Consider the following 18,560-nt stretch of genomic DNA (forward strand, 5'->3'; position numbering starts at 1 on the left):
ACCGAAGAAACAAGTTTTTTTGCATCCGAGTTATTTATTGTTTGTGAACATCACAATCAAAATGGTTGTCCATTAGTTGCATCCACAAATATTTAAAACATGATGCAACAATGATCAGGGAAAACGTTTCATTGGACTTTGTTAGTTATTGGTTAAAACAGAAAATTGTATTGTTATTCTATTGATAAATATATGGGGCAAGATCACATAAACCTCCATTAAAACACGACAAGTTGATTTTAAATGTTAGTTAAAAAACACGAAATGCATCATATTAATAAAATGCAATTGTTTTAGGACAACTTCAAAACATGATTACCTTTTATTTATACAGTATATGCTGTAATCCAATATTAAATAATAACCACAGTAATCAAACCATTCGATCAACTGATGATGCAAGTTTAAAACAATTCTAAACATGTAATTAGTTGTTGCACATATTTAGAAGATAACTGTTGTAGCAATTGAAACAGAAAGAAATGCAAACTAAATATGATGGAATGTCCTATAGCTTGCATCATTGAGTGGCAATACTAGTACTGTACAGTTCATGCCGAGTAATTCTCCTTAGCCATGAATTTTACAGTTTGATGGGCGATGAGCATCGAAAATCAGGGCATATACTTCATTCCTTTTAGTCTTGGAATAATCTGTATATCTCTGATGTCATCATGCTGGAGCAGCCAACACAGGTATCGCTCTGTGCCCATCCCCCAACCACTGGTAAGGAGTGGTTTCACCTGCCGCATGTCAGTGTACCAATTGTAGGACTGCTGTGGAACTGCATGGTGTCTGAGAGCCTCTTGTACCAATGCAGGGGTAGAATGACGTTCACCAAGACCAATAGTCTCTCCCAAGCCCAGCAGAAGGTCTGCAGCCTTGGCTTTGCATCGCCCACTGCCCTCCACATAAGCCTGGTAGAAGGGAACCGCTAGATGGTCCATCTCAGTCAACCAAACAACACCGCAATATTTTTCTATCAACACCCGCTCTCCTTTTCGTGTAAGCTTTCTTCCAAACTGGGGCTGGCCATCTTGGACCCACTCCAAGCAATCAGCAGAGGGCATCATTGGAATGGCCTGGTCAAGAGAAACCCGTGGCACTGGGGTTTTACCCTCCAACTTACTCAGCATGGATGTGACATGTGTGAGGGTCCCTGCAGTGTGGAGGATTATCTCGGAGTGTTTCTTGAGTATTGACTTAGTGAGATGAGCCAAATATCTCTCTGCGATGGAAATAGCTCGGTCCATGTCCCCCAACAGTTCACACTCCACATGATAGAATTGATTCAAGTGTGTGGAATCAGGATCTTCTCCTCTAAAGCTGGGAGAGATGTAGTAGGTACCCTGTAGGTTCTCCTGGAAGCGGAGGAAGTATTCAAGCACAAATTGCATGGAGTCGGCCAGATAGATGTCTTGACCCAAGAGGTGAACGGAAACTGGCTCTGAGTCAGACCCAAGACCCATTGGGGAGGAGATAGTGTCTGTAGTAAAAGGCGTCAGAGCATAAGAGTACTTGCAAGAATGACTAAAATATTCCACCGTGCTGTGGAAAAGCGTGTTCTGTATCTGGAACAGGTTGCGATACCACTGGCTGGTGATTGCAAGTGTGGAGTGTGACTGAGGGTCTTTCCAAGATTGTGGAGCCCTGCACTGAGTGATTTTAGAGTACTGTGTTTTGAGGTCATCTAGGTCAGCAGGCGGACCATCAAGGGATGACACATAGCCAGGGTACTTCGGGAAGAATTCCGCTTGTGGTCTAACAATCGTTGGACCTTCAGGGGAAGGTAGCAGCGGAATCAGCTTGGTGTGAGCGTAGTCGATCTCGAAGCCCTCAAAGATTAGTGCAACACCTTGAGCTCTCATTCCTTCCTCCAGTAGTTGGGCAACTCTATAAGTGGCCAAGATGAGAGCTTTATAGTCTTTTTCCTCCAGCTTCATGATGTCACTGGTAAGTGGTTTGCGTGGCACCACCACAGTTATTCCAGGAGTGTTTGGGTATGGTGTGAGGAAAGCAACATGTTGACTGTCTTCCCATACTCTCCACTGTTTTTCCTCTCCTTTTACAATCCTACTAAACAGGTTTTCATCAGAGAGATCTCCAAAAAATTCAAAGTTAGAAGGCGCATTTGTTGTTGGTAGTCCTTTCCTGATTTGGGCTTGAACCTTGGCCAGTGCGTTATCATCCCAACGAGGTCCACTTTTGGATGAACAGTATCCAGGGTGGTAAGAGTGAAATTCCTCCTGACTGGCAAGATGCGGCTGCCACTTCGGCACTAAGCCATGAAGTGGGAGCAGTCTAATTTGAGCTGCCTGATTTGGGTTGGGATAAAAAACCAAAGCGCAACGCTGCACTCCTAGTTGTTTACATAGAACATTTGATACAGATTTCGCCCCATTTAGCAGCACCAAAAAATCAGGTTCAGCCAAATGGAAGATGTCATGTGCCCCACTGAGCATTTTTCGAGTCAAAATAGTTGACCCGGGGGTCCAGGGATTGGGATTGAGGTATGCAACCAGCTCATCTGTTTCCCAGATCACGTCAGAGACATTATTCAGGGGCCGAAGTACCTCAACTCTGGATATTCCACTAATCATAGAGGCCACAAACATTACAGCAGCATTTGTCTCTATAACAGCATCCCCTTTAGAGTCCACCGCAATGACTCCTGCACAGACATTTTTTAGGTTTTCTGTCATTACTTCTCTACATGCCTGTCTTAGGCTATAGCCTTTGTGATGGTAGAGGCTGGCGATTTTCTGTGCAACTGTGTGCCTCAGAAACACATCTCCATCTCCAGAACAGGAAATAGCTAATGTGTTATCAGCATATATTCCCGCCCCAACTACTGCTGTGTCACCAATTCGTCCCTTCAGCTTCCCCACTAGCCCACCCGTTGACGATGCAGCAGCCAATCCACGCCAAGAATCTAATGCCACAGCTCCAACTGTCTGAGGATGATTGTTTTTTGAAGGGTTTACAACACTAAGCTTTGCAGTTAGCTCTCTGTGGCGGATATCAGTGTGAAAATAGTCTGGTGTGACTGGTTGAGGCTTTTGCTCCAAGCCTTTCAGGAACTCCTCAGCACCTTCTCCCACAATAAGGGAATGTGAGCTTTTTTCCATGACACATCTTGCTGCTTTTATTGGATTCTTTACACTTTGCACACAAGCAACAGCTCCAGACCTCATTTGATTGCCATCTACAATGGTTGCCTCCATTTCATTTTTGCCTTCTCTGTTGAAAACAGAGCCTTTCCCAGCATTAAAGAGAAAGCAGTCTTCTAGAGCTTCCACTGACCTCTGAACTGCATCCAGGCTCTGGCCACCGTTTTGGAGCACTTCGGATCCAAGGAGTAAAGCTGTTTGCAGAGCAAACTCAATGACATTTATCACTTGGGCATTCATCATCATCCCCTCTCCAGCACCTCCATGTATCACCAACGTATAGTCTGGACTCATGTGTGAGGCCGAGTCAGCCATTGTTTCGTTGTTGCATGTGCTCTTTGGACAGTGGTTTATCTCTCTGTTTACTTTCTTTGTCTGGTTCGGTTTAAAGAGACACTCCAGAGCTCCCATTTGACATGTGATTGCATATCTCAGCGCTAAAAGCATCACTAACTTCAAGTTCTCCTTCAGCTTCTCCTGCAGCTTGACCAGTTCCAGAGCAAAGCTCCCTTTCGCATTAAGCACAATACGAATCTTATCCCTTTTACCAATGTAAGTTACTGCTAGCTGATCCTGGGCATAAACATTACCAACTCCACACTCTACTCCCTCCATCGAATCGGTTCCTGTGAGGTACACGGATGGACAACCAAAGCGGTCGAGAAACTTTTTCAAAGGATTGTCCTTTGGTAAAGCTCGACGAAGAGCAGCTAAGTGGGGACCGACACCATGTCCAGTTTTAGTGTTTTTGATGAGAGTCTTGTGTTCCAAAACTGCAACATGGAACAAATTTAGGATGCTATTTGTGTATTGGATGGTGTTGTCGGGGCGAATGCTAGATGCTAAGACACTGACTAACTCACGGGACTGCATGGTGGCTGAGTAGGTGGGATCACAACGGCCATGTTTGTAGTGGCGCATATGGGTAGGAGTGACAAGCATGTGAGAGACAGCAGATTTTCCAAGAGTCTGCATCAGGGAAAGTTGTAAAGAGAAGTTGATCCAAGCATCATAGAGGCCTCTTTGGCTTTTGAGAGTTGAAAATACATCTGGATATGAAGGGACATCAAAAGTGACAACTGGATATTTGGATTTTAAATCAGGGCTGGACATGGTGTTTACCCCTTGCAAAGAAAATGTTAGCGATGTTGGCTGAACAGACCCTTTCACAATATCTGCATCAGTGTGGACGATGTTTAGGTCAGCTGACTCAGAAAGTTGGTACATGCTGCCAGTTACGAGGCCAGCTACCATCCCGTCCACAGCACAGTGCTCGAAAAGCAATCCTGCTGTGCAGTCTTTGAACACTACCAGATTCAGCACCTGCCAAAAGAGACACAAGGAAGATTACTGTACTTTTTATACCACAAACTAGCAATTCATGAGGTACGATATTTTATACCACATACCAATAATGAAGCTACTAAAAAATTTTTTCTGACGTTGGGTGTAGTCTCAGGTTTCTGCTACTTTGCAAATGTCTGTATAATTTAATCAGATATGCCTTCCTCTGAGTAACATTTCTGTAAATTAAATTTTACAGCCAATTTTAACCTGGATAAGTTATTACGGATGAAGATGGCCTTCATTTCATTTAAGAGTTATCTATTATTGAAACATGGAGCTATAAAGATTATGGCCGTACTAACCAAACTAATTAACTTGCAACACTTTGAGACCATTTTTTTCAGCAGGTCTGCAAAAGCAATCACATAATCATAATCATAAACTCTGCATGCGGGTTTCCTGTGAAAAAAAGGATCAAAAGGTGGACTACAGTGTTAAAGGTTTAAGACGTCCTACCTTGTCGTAGTATCTTAAACAGGGACCGTCTTCTCCTCCCAGTCTCACTGCATTAAGGATGTCAGCCAGCTCAGAGGGTGCATTGCAGTCCTCCAAACTTAACGTCAACACGGCGCTCTCCATCTGCTCCAGTGATGCTAACGCAACTCCTTCTTTCTTCATGAGCTCTTCCCTGATTGAAGCCCAGGATTTGCGGTCCAAAGCGGAGAGGCTACAAATGGTTAAGGGGTCATTCTTCTGTCTTTTGTTCGGCTGCTTAGCTACTTTAGCCAGCTGGTTGTAGATGTCAGAGAAGGACCGAGCAGATAATGGCCCACCAGTGGTGGAGCGCTGCAGTATGTCTACTGGGAACACTCCTCCAACACATGTAATGATGGCATGGATGCTGTCAGGGTAGACCTGTAATGGAAATTCCACACAAGTCATATAACTTGACATATTCTGTCTGTTAGCATTTGAACGTTAACATTTCAGTTTGGCTTGTCCATTTCAGCATTTAAACACAATTTCTCACTGAAATTGCATACTCTAGTTGAAATTTTAGGATTAATTAGTACCTTAATTTCATCTTGACTGCTGCCAGGAATTCGGGTGGCAGCAAAAACCTCAGATTGTTGGGTTTTCTCCAATGGCAGGTCACCCTCCAGCATTGTTGGCTCACTGTATAACTTTGCCGCAGCCCAGAGCAGAGCAGCTGCTCTCGCTAACTGAGTGCATCCCTTCGTTTCGGATGGAAGAAGAACAACCGGGAGGGCGGTGGAGGTTGGCAGTGGGTCACCACAAGACAGCAAGTATCTCTTGAACTGCTCGGTCACCCAATTCTCTTGGCCGGCAGTGTTGGATGCTAGCTTCTGCTGAGCCTCTAAAAGAAGCCCTCTCTGCTTCGCCAGTGTGGTTTTGAACTCAGCGTAAAGATCAGGACTTAAAGTGAGTTGGAGGACGCGGGACACTTCCTGCAAGGTCACGTCCAACTCCGGAAAAGGGTAGTCAAGAAGATTCATCCTGTTAGGATTTAGGAATCTGGAGATAGAAGTGGAAATGTGATTATTTAGAGAATTGTACACTAAAGTCAGAAATTTCGGACTTATGAGGTCAGACGTAAACAAAAAACTTCACTGGCGACCACAAAAGGATTAATGAAAATTTGCTGTAGATAAATGAAACCGTCCAAAGTAACCGAAAGCTACAGTTTCTCAATGGAGGGGCTCATGCTCTGCTTCAGAATGTCACCGTGAAAGGTAAAAATATAATAAGTCTATTAGTGGAAACATAGGAGAAAATACACATAACTGTGGTGCATTTAAAGACCCTTGATTACAGTTAGAAAAAGAGCAGCACTAGTTTTTCAAATAATAATAATTATTATTATTATTATTATAATAATAATAATGACATATTAAAATGATATCCACTAACGATAATCCTATTCCACCAGGCACAATATATTGATTATTGATTATACATGATTCATCATACATACCTCTCATTTAAAACTGACTTTGAAACTATTTTGCAAAATAGTTTTATTTGTAAATTGAGACAATGTGGTGTCTAACGTTGGATCATTGTTGGTTGGGAAATGACATATTTTCAATGGTCAAATTTTGATTGATTGATTGATTGATTGAAACTTTAATTAGTAGATTGTTCAGTACGTATTCCGTACAATTGACCACTAAATGGTAAAACCCGAATAAGTTTTTCAACTTATAACACGTAAATCAATTCATGGTAAATCAACGTCACAACCTGACATTCAATAAACGTTGTCAAAAAGTATGTTGTTTTTACGTTGTATTTGTGTTGTGGAATATTGGTGGGGAAAATGACCACATTTCAATGGTCAAATCAACGTCAGAACCCAACATTGAATAAACGTCGTCAAAAAGAATGTTGTTCCAACGTTAGGTTTGAGTTGCTCAACGTCAGGACCAAATTCAACAAGTTCACAACGTGGTTCTAATGTCTTGTGCTTGCTGGGATATGTATTAGATATTCTCTACTGCCTACTTTGAAGTAAAGAAAAACTTGACGGATTTATGAATATATTTTTATTTTATTTCAGAGAACAATGACAGATCTTATGATTATTCAAATTCATTTTCTGGCCCTTTTGTATTGAATTTGTTGACACTTTTTGTTTAAAAAAAATACCCCAAACCAATCCAAACTAAATTATTTAGGGGGTTTATCTGGATATGTTCTGTATGTTAATACCATCTTTTAAAAGAACAAAAACAAATGTGAAGGTGTTTAGATGTGTTATACAAAGCTGGTTTCAATCAAATCCATGCAATAACATTTTTTTAGTGCATGTAAACATACTAAATGTGTGTGCATGGGGCGGTGAAGTTGGGTTTAATGGGGGGCCCTTGAGGGAGTCTTGTGTATGGGCGTCCAGAATCTGGTGCTACGCCCCTGCCTACCACTTGTCACTTGTGTTGCCAGTTGTAATAATAATCCATCCATCCATTTTCTACCGCTTGTCCCGTTCGGGGTCGCGGAGGGTCGCTGGAGCCTGTCTCAGCTGCATTCGGGCGTAAAGCGGGGTACACCCTGGACAAGTCGCATAATAATAATAATAATTTTAATAATAATAATAATAACAGATTACATTTAGATAGCACTTTTCTGTCCTAAGCATTGATCTTCTGACATAGGTGTGTGTGCGCATGATTGTGTGCTTCTACAATGACGTCTACTCATATCGAAACCACCGTCTAAGTTTAGCTCCTCAAAGCATTTCCACTATTTTTCTATATTTGTTCAATCTATTGATGAAACTCTGTTTGCATTTTTATTTTACATTACCTTATGTCTGACTTTATTTCTGTTGTCTTGTTAACTGTAGACAGGATGGTGGTACAGTGGGTAGTGCTCAAGAAGGTCCTGGGTTCGATTTCTGAGCTCTCTGTCATTTTGTGTGGAAATTGCATGTTCTCCTTGTGACTTGGGGGCCAACTTCAGAAGCTAAATCCTCCTCACTATTTGGTACACATAATTATTGACTCATGCCTTTTGGAGAACTCTGGTGGTGAAATCAGAAAACACATCCAGTCATTTTGACAAAAATTTAAAGCGCTTTACTGAGGTATTTAGACAGTAGTGTTATTTTGTTGAGGTATTTTCAGTGGAGAGTAAATCCATACAGCTTTATGAGCTAGTAGTCTGTGTAGAAAGTGTAAGTGTATATATACAGTACACACACACATATATATATATATATATGTATATATATATACATATATATATACACACAAACATATATACATACATTTATATACATATATATACATACATATACTGTGTATGTATGTATGTATGTATATATATATATATATATATATATATATACATGCATACATACATAATATATTTATGTATATATATATATATATATATATATATATATATATATATATATATTACATTATGTAAAAAGTATAAACATGTTTATTTTCTACAGCATTGTCCCATGAGAATATATACTGTAATACAAATAGATAGGGGGTGTAAACTTTTGCAAGATACCATACTGCATATTATAGGCCTCAGTAAGGTGTTTAAGTATTAAATTATTACACATAAAATAATAAAATAGGGATCATCATAAATATTTAACTGTTTGATTTAACCATTTGTTATGTCTATGGGAAGCATGACAGTTTGCAAGTGGCATCAACTCCTCTCCTATGCTTAGGATAGAGTCGGTGGTAGGACCAAACAATAACAAGCAGTATGCAACATCACATTGCACGCGATGCCTCTAATTTGTCCTTACATTCCTTTCACGTGATTCAAAATTCAAACAAGCTCGCATCTTATCAGATGACTTTAATTCTTAGAGACTGCTGATACTAATGCAGTCGGGACAGACACCGCTTGTACATACTTTTATTTGGTGATGCGCTTTAATAATCACTTTTGTCCTGATTACACCAGTGATCAGGCTATCCCGTTTTCTTCGAACTTGCGGACAGCAAGGAAAAGTGTCTTGTGAATCCAATAGCTTAATAACTACATTAGCACTCGCAGAAATAATAGTGGGAAGCTCAAATGTTCTTGTTTTGTTCTTTGTCCTTTCTCCCACTCTCTAAAAACATGTATGTATGTTAGCTGACATGTATGTATGTATGTATGTTTGTTTGTATGTATATACTGTATGTATGTATGTACGTACGTATAAATGTATGTGATCTGACATGAAGCGCTATCAGATCAAATCAAATCAATGTTTATTTATATAGCCCTAAATCACAAGTGTCTCAAAGGGCTTTACAAGCCACAACGACCTTTGCGGATCAGCGCCCACATGAGGGCAAGGAAAAACTCACAACCCAGTGGGACATTGATGAGAATGACTATGAGAAACCTTGGAGAGGACTGCAAATGTGGGTAATGGACACTGAATTGTCCATTTGTCTGATCGGTTATTTGGATTACACCCTGGGTGAACCATCCAACTATACATACATTATTAAGTAATACCATCAGATAACGTCACAATAATTGTAATAGTTATGATCAATACAACAACAAAAATAATGAATTAGACATTTTTGGCAACATACTCAAGTGGCTCTTGACTACATTTACACATTTACTAAGCAGAAATATTAAATGTGTGCTATTGGAAAATAGTTTGCCAGTGGAGATCGCTGACGCAGAGGATGTGTGATATTAATTATGTTGGCGGTGCATTTGGGCACATAAAACTTTAAACTATCTTGTAATATGATATATTTTATAGCTCGTTTGGTAGAGTGGCCGTGCCAGCAACTTGGGGGTTCCAGGTTCGATCCCCGCTTACGCCATCCTAGTCACTGCCGTTGTGTCCTTGGGCGAGATACTTTACCCACCTGCTCCCAGTGCCACCCACACTGGTTTAAATGTAACTTGGAAATTGGGGTTCACTATGCTTTTAGTCACTAGAGAAAAGCACTATACAATTATAATTCACTTCACTTCAACATAAATACGTTATTATTTTTATCTTAGAGCAGGGGTCGGGAACCTTTCGGGCTAAGAGAGCCATGAAAGCCAAAGATTTTAAAATGTATTTCCGTGAGAGCCATATAGTATTTTCTAACACTGAATACAACTAAATGTATGCATTTCTTTTTTATTAATAACAACATTTGTAGAGTACAATAAGTCTCCTATTATTTTGAATAACATTTTTTAACCAATAATAAATAAAATACTTCTAATCAATAATGTGACTTCTTGAACAGGTGCGGTAGAAAATGGATGGATGGATTAAAATGCATATATTTTGAACGTTATTTTTAACACTGTGATTACCAGCAAAATTGTTAATTACTTATTGTGTTAAGCAATGTCAGCTAAGATGTATCTGAGAGTCAGATGCAGTCATCAAAAGAGCCACATCTGGCTCTAGAGCCATAGGTTCCCTACCCCTGTCTTGGACGATTTCGAAGTTTTTTATTTTAAAAATCATGCACATTAAACAGCTTAGTGATCTTCTTTGTAAAAGTGTTGCTTTTTTTACAGAATTAAACTATACGTTGATCAACACATGGCATTCCATTTACATTGCAATTAGACATAATAATGAACTGACATAATAATTTAGTGGACATCGGAAATTTACTCACCTCAATGTCAAAAAATTCCTCCCAGGTCCGGCCAGTTGGAATGATGGAAGAAAAGTCAATGGCGGAAAAGTAGGTTGGACCACAAATACTCGGGTAGGTCTGTAATGGACAAGTAGTGACTCTTATTAAGCAATTTATATCCTTGACCCAGCTTCCTCTCTCTGTCTCCCATTTCTTGCGTCTTCCCTTTTTGTTCATGTGATTGACCAGCAAATACATGTACGCATACTCTACATGTCGTTAATTAGGCATACAGGATGCATCCAAGCACTAATCTTCATGTTCATATAGGCACAAAAATGTAAACATAGCAGGATTTGATCATTACATTTTAACAGCATGCAGCCAAAGCCCCGAAAAGACCCGAAATAGCTTTAAACCTATATGCAGTACAAGGGTGTATTATTGTGTTACAAGTGTCAATAGAGCCTGTAGAATTAAATTAAATAAAAAAAAACAAGGTAAAAAATACTCACCATTTGGACATCTGCCACAGAGTCAGGTGATCCGGGGGCAAATCTAATTTGTTGCATTTCTGTGTGAACGCTGGCTGTTTTATTCTGATTAAAACCATTAACAAATTAAAGGCAAGATGTGCAACCACAATAATAATGAAAAATTAATAACTCCAAAAAATAAATTTAAAAGTATCAGTATCTGCATTTGTTAGCTAGTTGGCCTGCATTTATTGATATTGGATTAATACCAACATTTGCAGTATCGCCTACTCCTAAGAAATGTGCAGAAATGGTCGAATGCAGGGTTCCTCCAATTATGTTTGTCCGAGGGCCATTTTTTTTCTCAGCAAACACCATAAGGGCATACAAATAATATTAATGTAAACATACTATTATTACAGTAATAATAATATCAATATAAATCACATTTTAATAAAAGAAACACTTATGCTCTATGGTAATAATCAGTCTGATTGTGATTTGAACCTTAGGCCCGTTGATTAGAGAGTAAATATCATTACCAATTAAGCTACAGTAAAGTAAGCTACTGCATCCATTAATTGGTCATTTGTTTTCAATGTTGTGTGTGCATACAATTTTTTTTAACAAAACCTTTCACTGAAGTTATTATTGTCCTATTTTTCAGAGGAGATTTCTACAGTTTTGGGTAGCAGGTTGTAATTTACTTTGTGCACAATTTCCACTGTTAGCAAACACACCAAATGTTGAATTTCCATATTTTTGAAGGACCATGGAAACACTTATTTACCTCCATATTCATGTAAATATGCTCTCCAACCTGTGTGTCATATTTTTCAACTCGCAACACACATCTATAAAATGTAAAATTTTTCATGCAATATCAGAGGCATCCGTCCGTCAGTGGTTATGATGGGTTGGGCCTAGGAGAGTTCATTCTTTCTTGCAGCGGCAGCTGTGGCTGTACACCCCCACTCTTGAGTGACAGTCTCTGGTGCAGTTGGCACAGACGTATGGGGAGGGTTATGACACAGGAGTGGGTACAGCGTCACACAGTTTGCGCTTTTGTCTCCTCATCTGCAACAAGAAGATGTAATTCTCCTAGGCACGGCGAGTTCCTGTGGCAACAGTCTGCCTCCAAACGCTGCGGTCCTTTGCAGCTTCCTCCCAGTTGTTGTAGTCGATGCCTGCCTGTTTAATGTCACGTTTGCACACGTCCTTGAAACACAGTCGGGGGCAACCAAGGGATCTGGGGCCTGTTGACAATTCGCCATACGGGACAGCTCTGGGGAGCCGGCTGGGGTCCATTCTGTGGACATGGCCAAGCCATCTCAGGCGGCCTTGGCTGAGCATGGTGAACAGGCTGGTGGAGTGACCACGTTCCAGGATTTCCATGTTGGGAACTTTGTCCTGCCATGAGAGAGAGTCCCATGATGCGGCGAAGACAGCGCAGGTGGAAGCTGTTTAGCTGTTTCTCAAGTCTGGTGTAGGTGGTCGAGGCCTCGCTGCCATACATCAGTGTGCTAATGACGCAGGCTTGGTCGACCTGTAGTTTAGTGCGCGTGGATAGCTTTTTGTTTGACCATACTCTTTTGGACAGCTTGGCCATCACTGTGGCGGCTCTCGCAAGACGGGTGGCACGTTCTATGTTGGGTAACAAGTCGCTGGAAATTGCGGATCCAAGGTATGTAAAGGTGTTTACACATTACAGAGTCTGATTGTCGATGGAGATGGAGAGTGGAATTTTAGCATATTTGCCAATGACATTTGTTTTCTTAATGCTGATGGTGAGACCAAACTCTTTACAGGCAGATGAAAGCCAGTCCATCAGCTTTTGGAGCTCGGACTTGGTGTGGGATGTTAGAGCTGCATCATCAGCAAAAAGCATTTCCCTCAGGAGGACACTGGTCACCTTGGTCTTGGAGAGCAAACAGGCAAGGTTGAAAAGTTTCCCATCAGCTCTTGCGTGTAGGGAGACTCCTTCAGAACATGTGCCAAAAGCAGCAGACAGAACGAGGGAGAAGAAAATTCCAAAGAAGGTTGGCGCAAGAACACAGCCCTGTTTTACACCGCTATGGATTGGAAAGGCCTCTGAGGTTTCCCAGAGGCCTTTGAGGCCACTGTGGCCCCTGAAGTTTCTCCTTCCCAACGGACGGAACCATGTGTGTTTTTGTGGAATGATCTTATGACGGCGAGGAGTTTTGGGGGACAGCCGATCATTGCAAGGAGCTTGAAGAGACCATCTCTGCTGACAAGGTCGAAGGCTTTTGTGAGATCGACAAAGGCAAGATACAAGGGTCCCTGCACTTCTCCTGCAGCTGCCGAAGCGTGAAAATCATGTCCAGTGTGGATGTTGCTGCCCTTAAGCCACATTGTGACTCAGAGTAGACAAGTTCTGCAAGGAGGTGGAGTCTAGCAAGGGCAAGAAAGGAGAGATTTTAAAAAACTATAATAAAAAATAAATAAATAATGATACATATATATTAGGGGTGTGGGAAAAAATCGATTCAAATACGAATCGAATACGTTGTGCGATTCAGAATCGATTCTCTTTTTTTTTTAAATCTTTTTTTTTTTTATCAATCCAACAAACCACTACACAGCAATACCATAACAATGCAATCCAATTCCAAAACCAAACCTGACCCAGCAACACTGCAATAAACAGAGCAATTGAGAGGAGACACAAACACGACACAGAACAAACCAAAAGTAGTGAAACAAAAATGAATATTATCAACAACAGTATCAATATTAGTTATAATTTCAGCATAGCACTGATAAAAAATCCGTCATTGACATTATCATTAGACATTTATAAAAATAAAAAATAAGAACAATAGTGTCACAGTGGCTTACACTTGCATCGCATCTCATTAGCGTGACAACACACTGTGTCCAATGTTTTCACAAAGATAAAATTATTCATATTTTTGGTTCGTTTAATAGTTAAAAAAAATTTACATTATTGCAATCAGTTGATAAAACATTGTCCTTTATAATTATAAAAGCCATTTTTTTTTTTTTCATATCTACTACTCTGCTAGCATGTCAGCAGACTGGGGTAGATCCTGCTGAAATCCTATGTATTAAATGAATACAGAATCGTTTTGAATCGGAAAAATATCGTTTCTGAATCGAGAATCGCGTTGAATCAAAAAAAAATCGATATATAATCGAATCGCGACCCCAAGAATCGATATTGAATCGAATCGTGGGACACCCAAAGATTCACAGCCCTAATATATATATATATATATATATATATATATATATATATATATATATATATATATATATATATATATATATATATATATATATATATACACATACACACACATGGTGTACCTACTGCCTGAATGCAGCTGAGATAGGCTCCAGCACCGCCCGCGACCGCAATAGGAACAAACGGTAGAAAATGGATGGATGGATACATCTACATATTCTGAGCGCGATGATGTCACGTTATCGATGGGAAAATGCATTTTTAGACAATATGATTTGCCTCAGCAGCTAGGAGACACCGAGATTAACAGGCAGTAGAAAAAGGATTAGAAAGGACGGATTTAAAAAAACTATAATAAAAACAATAATAATAATTAAATATATATATATATATATATTTAATTATTATTATTGTTTTATATATATATATATATATATATATATATCCATCCATCCATCCATTTTCTACCGCTTAGTCCCTTTTGGGTCACGGGGGACGCTGGTGCCTATCTCAGCTACAATCGGGCGGAAGACGGGGTACACCCGGAACAAGTCGCCACCTCATCGCAGGGCCAACACAGATAGACAGACAACATTCACACTCACATTCACACACTAGGGCCAATTTAGTGTTGCAAATCAACCTATCACCAGGTGCATGTTTGTGGACGTGGAAGGAAGCCGGAGTACCCGGAGGGAACCCACGCAGTCACGGGGAGGACATGCAAAGCCACACAGAAAGATACCGAGCCCGGGATTGAACCCTGACTACTCAGGACCTTCGTATTGCGAGTACCCGCCCGCCAACCGCTGAAATACATCAGAGGTTGTCCGCCTTTACCACTCACAGAGCTATTTAAACCTGTTTCACAGAGTAATGGTTACAATTTGAGCCGCTTGCGTTTCCACGACTACCCGATTGCGTTCATCCTGATTAAAAGAATAAGGACGTGCTGTGAAACCATTGTCTTAGACACCTACAACAACATGTACAAACTAATTGTTGGCCCCAACAAGTTGTGTACAGCTTCCACATTTACACGATCAAGATTGAAAGGCATACTGGGTGATACAGAGTACACTGATGGTTGTGATATAAACAACTTTAACGCTTCCTAATATGCGCCACGCTGTGAAGCCACACCCAACAAGATTGACAAACACATTTCGGGAGAACATACTCACAGTAACACAACCTAAACGCAACACAACAAATACCCAGAATCCTTTGTATCAGTGACACTTCCTGAATATATTTTACACCCCCAACCCCGCCCACCTTACCGACGCACGGGGGGGGGGGGGGGGGGGGGGGGGGGTATGAAATAGTCAGGTTCTGTCATGAATACAAAGGATTATGGGTATTTGTTGTGTTGCGTTTATGCTGTGTTACTGTGAGGATGTGTTTGTCGTTCTTAATTGGTGTGGCTTCACAGCGTGGCGCATATTACTAAGAGTGTTAAAATTGTTTATATCACAACCATTAGTGTACTCTGTGTCACCCAGTATGCCTTGCAGTCGTGTGCTTGTCGCCGCAGAAGCCACACACATCATGATGCTGGACTGGCAAGCATAACGAACATGTTGTGGTATATGACAAAGCTGATGGCTTCATAGCACACCCTAATACTTATTATCTGGGTGACTACCAGCAGTCATTCAGGAGAATAATAGCTTTGCTTTATGACACGGGTCTTAATTGGCTCTTTGAATGGCAAAGGCTACCGATCACAGAACCATGCATATCAAATATTTCTGGATGGTTCAACCACCGCCTGTCATGTCAACCGCCCGACCCGCGGAGTCCGCGGATGAGACCACAAATCGCCGGACTCGGTCCGCGGGCCGTAGTTTAGGGACCTCTGTTTGAGACATTGTTCATGTGTATTTGAAGACATTTTTATTTGTGTCAAAATGGCGTGGGGAATATAAAAAACCCTCTGTGGACCTATTTGGGGTCCCTGACCCCCTGTTGGAAGACTTTAATACAAAGAACATATAGTGCAAATTATCACAGTGTGTGTTTCTGGCTCAAACATTTTTATCTTGGTTACTTTGCACCTCGCTCTTGTGTTTTTACAAGCCGACTGTTCTCCGGCCGGGGCTTCACGGTGTCAGAGGGGTTAGTGCGTCTGCCTCACAATACGAAGGTCGTGCAGTCCTGGGTTCAAATCCAGGCTCGAGATCTTTCTGTGTGGAGTTTGCATGTTCTCCCTGTGAATGCGTGGGTTCCCTCCGGGTACTCCGGCTTCCTCCCACTTCCAAAGACATGCACCTGGGGATAGGTTGATTGGCAACACTAAAATTGTCCCTAGAGTGTGAATGTTGTCTGTCTATCTGTGTTGGCCCTGCGATGAGGTGGCGACTTGTCCAGGGTGTACCCCGCCTTCCGCCCGATTGTAGCTGAGATAGGCGCCAGCGCCCCCCGCGACCCCAAAAGGGAATAAGCAGTAGAATTGGATGGATGGATGTTCTCCGGCCCCCTCTAGTGGTCACATTGTGTACCTACGCACTGTCATGGCGGCTCAAGCTCGCGCTGTGGTTTCGGCCCAATGGCTAGCAGACGCCATCAAAAACGGTCTGGTCGGCTCCAAAATTCGAGTGCTGGATTCGTCATGGTACCTACCCATAACCAAGCGGGACCCCAAAGCGGAATTCGCCGAGAAACACATACCGGGCTCGTCGTTCTTCGACATAGACGAGTGCAGCGAGCGCAGTTCGCCCTACGACCACATGTTGCCGTCGAGCAGCCACTTTTCACGCTACGTGGGCGAGCTGGGTGTGGACAACGACACTCATGTGGTGGTGTACGACACCAACGGCTTCGGCTCGTACAGCGCCCCGCGCGTCTGGTGGATGTTCCGGCTGTTCGGGCACGGCGCGGTGTCGGTGCTGGACGGCGGCATGAAGAACTGGCTGGCCGAGGGTCGGCCCGTGACAGCGGAGCACGTGAAGCCGGAGCCCAGGGACTTCCGGGTGAGCGCCAACCCCAGGTGGGTGAAGACCTACGAGGACATGCTGGACAACATCAGGACCAAGCAGGTGCAAGTTGTGGACGCCAGGTCTGCGGGCAGGTTTAAGGGGATCGAACCAGAGCCAAGGGAGGGTGAGCAGGCTTTTATTATAACGGTTAAGTTTGACGTCTAAAAGCTAACCGTTTAGAACAGTTGTTCTCAAATGGGGGTACTTGAAGGTATGCCAAGGGGTACGTGAGATTTTTTTTTAAATACTCTAAAAATAGCAACTAGTAATGGGTTGATGAGGTTTCATGTATGTTTAGACCAGGGGTAGGGAACCTATGGCTCGCGAGCCAGATGTGGGTCTTTTGATGCCTGCATCTGGCTCTCGGATAAATCTGAGCTGACATTGCTTAACACGATAAGTAATTAATAATTCCACTTGTAATCACAGTGTTAAAAATAAAGTTTAAAATATAAAACATTCTCCTGCATTTTTAATCCATCCATTCGTTTCCTACCGCACCTGTTCAAGACGTTTTGTTAATAGTAAGGCGTTATTTATTTATTATTGGTTAGTGTGGGGCTTGCCCTCCTGGGGGTTCTTCAGACACCCAAGCACCGACATGAGAGCCTGTTTCAGGGTAACAATATTGTTTTATTTTTCAGTAAGTCTTTCAGTTGCTTTCCAGAAATTTTATTTTTCTCCTTTGTTCTCGCTCGCGCTCTGGCTCCAACCCCAACCCTGTCTATCCTCCTGGCTGCTGCTTATAATAGAGCGACAGGTGATTAGATAACAAGGCCCAAGTGGGCCATCTACGCACCTGTCGCTGCTATCGAGGCCGGTCCTGGCACACCCCAGTTTGCTGCAGGCCACGCCCCCTCCAGAGTTAACCTCAGAATAACAATGTTTTTACAAAGAATAAGAGACATATTATACTCTATAAATGTTGGTCTTACTTAAAAATGCACACGTTTAGTTGTGTTCAGTGTTAAAAAATATATAATATGGCTGTTGCTGAAATACATTTTAAAATATTTGGCTTTTTGGCTCTCTCAGCCAAAAAGGTTCCCGACCCCTGGTTTAGACAAATTGCAAAACTGTATTAATACTGTGTGACTAAATACTGACATCTGCTGGACATTAAAAATCCCCATAGGCAACCTATGGACCGACTCAACTGACACTGATTTTATGACCTAGTATATACAATAATTTAAACCAAGTCATTGTATTTCATTTAGGATTATTTCATATCTTAATTTTAAAGGCCTACTGAAATGAGATTTTCTTATTTAAACAGGGATAGCAGGTCCATTCTATGTGTCATACTTAATAATTTCGCG

General features: G+C 41.5%; 2 protein-coding genes across 2 annotated transcripts in view; one reads left to right on the forward strand and one right to left on the reverse strand.

Moving 5' to 3' along the window:
- Positions 1-29: 29 nt before the first annotated feature.
- si:ch211-256m1.8 (uncharacterized) lies at positions 30-13,435 on the reverse strand. Its single transcript, XM_061884735.1, has 4 exons — positions 10,592-13,435; positions 5,531-5,993; positions 4,974-5,372; positions 30-4,493 (listed from the first exon to the last, which is right to left on the reverse strand). The coding sequence occupies exons 2-4, from the start codon at positions 5,972-5,974 to the stop codon at positions 615-617; spliced, it is 4,722 nt and encodes a 1,573-aa protein (XP_061740719.1). The 5' UTR covers positions 5,975-5,993; positions 10,592-13,435; the 3' UTR covers positions 30-614.
- A 3,286-nt stretch (positions 13,436-16,721) lies between these two features.
- Positions 16,722-18,560, forward strand: part of mpst (mercaptopyruvate sulfurtransferase) — a 10,373-nt gene continuing 8,534 nt past the window's right edge. The window contains exon 1 of the mRNA XM_061884227.1: positions 16,722-17,362. Within this exon, the coding sequence (XP_061740211.1) occupies positions 16,774-17,362 (589 nt within the window). The 5' untranslated portion in view covers positions 16,722-16,773. The remainder of the gene's footprint in view (positions 17,363-18,560) is intronic.

This window comes from Nerophis ophidion, linkage group LG23 (genome assembly GCF_033978795.1).
Source record: "Nerophis ophidion isolate RoL-2023_Sa linkage group LG23, RoL_Noph_v1.0, whole genome shotgun sequence".
NCBI classification, from domain to species: domain Eukaryota; kingdom Metazoa; phylum Chordata; class Actinopteri; order Syngnathiformes; family Syngnathidae; genus Nerophis; species Nerophis ophidion.

Coding starts and splice junctions, on each gene's coding strand:
- si:ch211-256m1.8 (XM_061884735.1), bottom strand. CDS start 5,974: ATGAATCTTCTTGACTACCCTTTTCCGGAGTTGGACGTGACCTTGCAG. Junction 5,373..5,530: donor GCAGTCAAGATGAAATTAAG/GTACTAATTAAT, acceptor TTTCCATTACAG/GTCTACCCTGACAGCATCCA. Junction 4,494..4,973: donor GTTTAAGATACTACGACAAG/GTAGGACGTCTT, acceptor CTCTTTTGGCAG/GTGCTGAATCTGGTAGTGTT.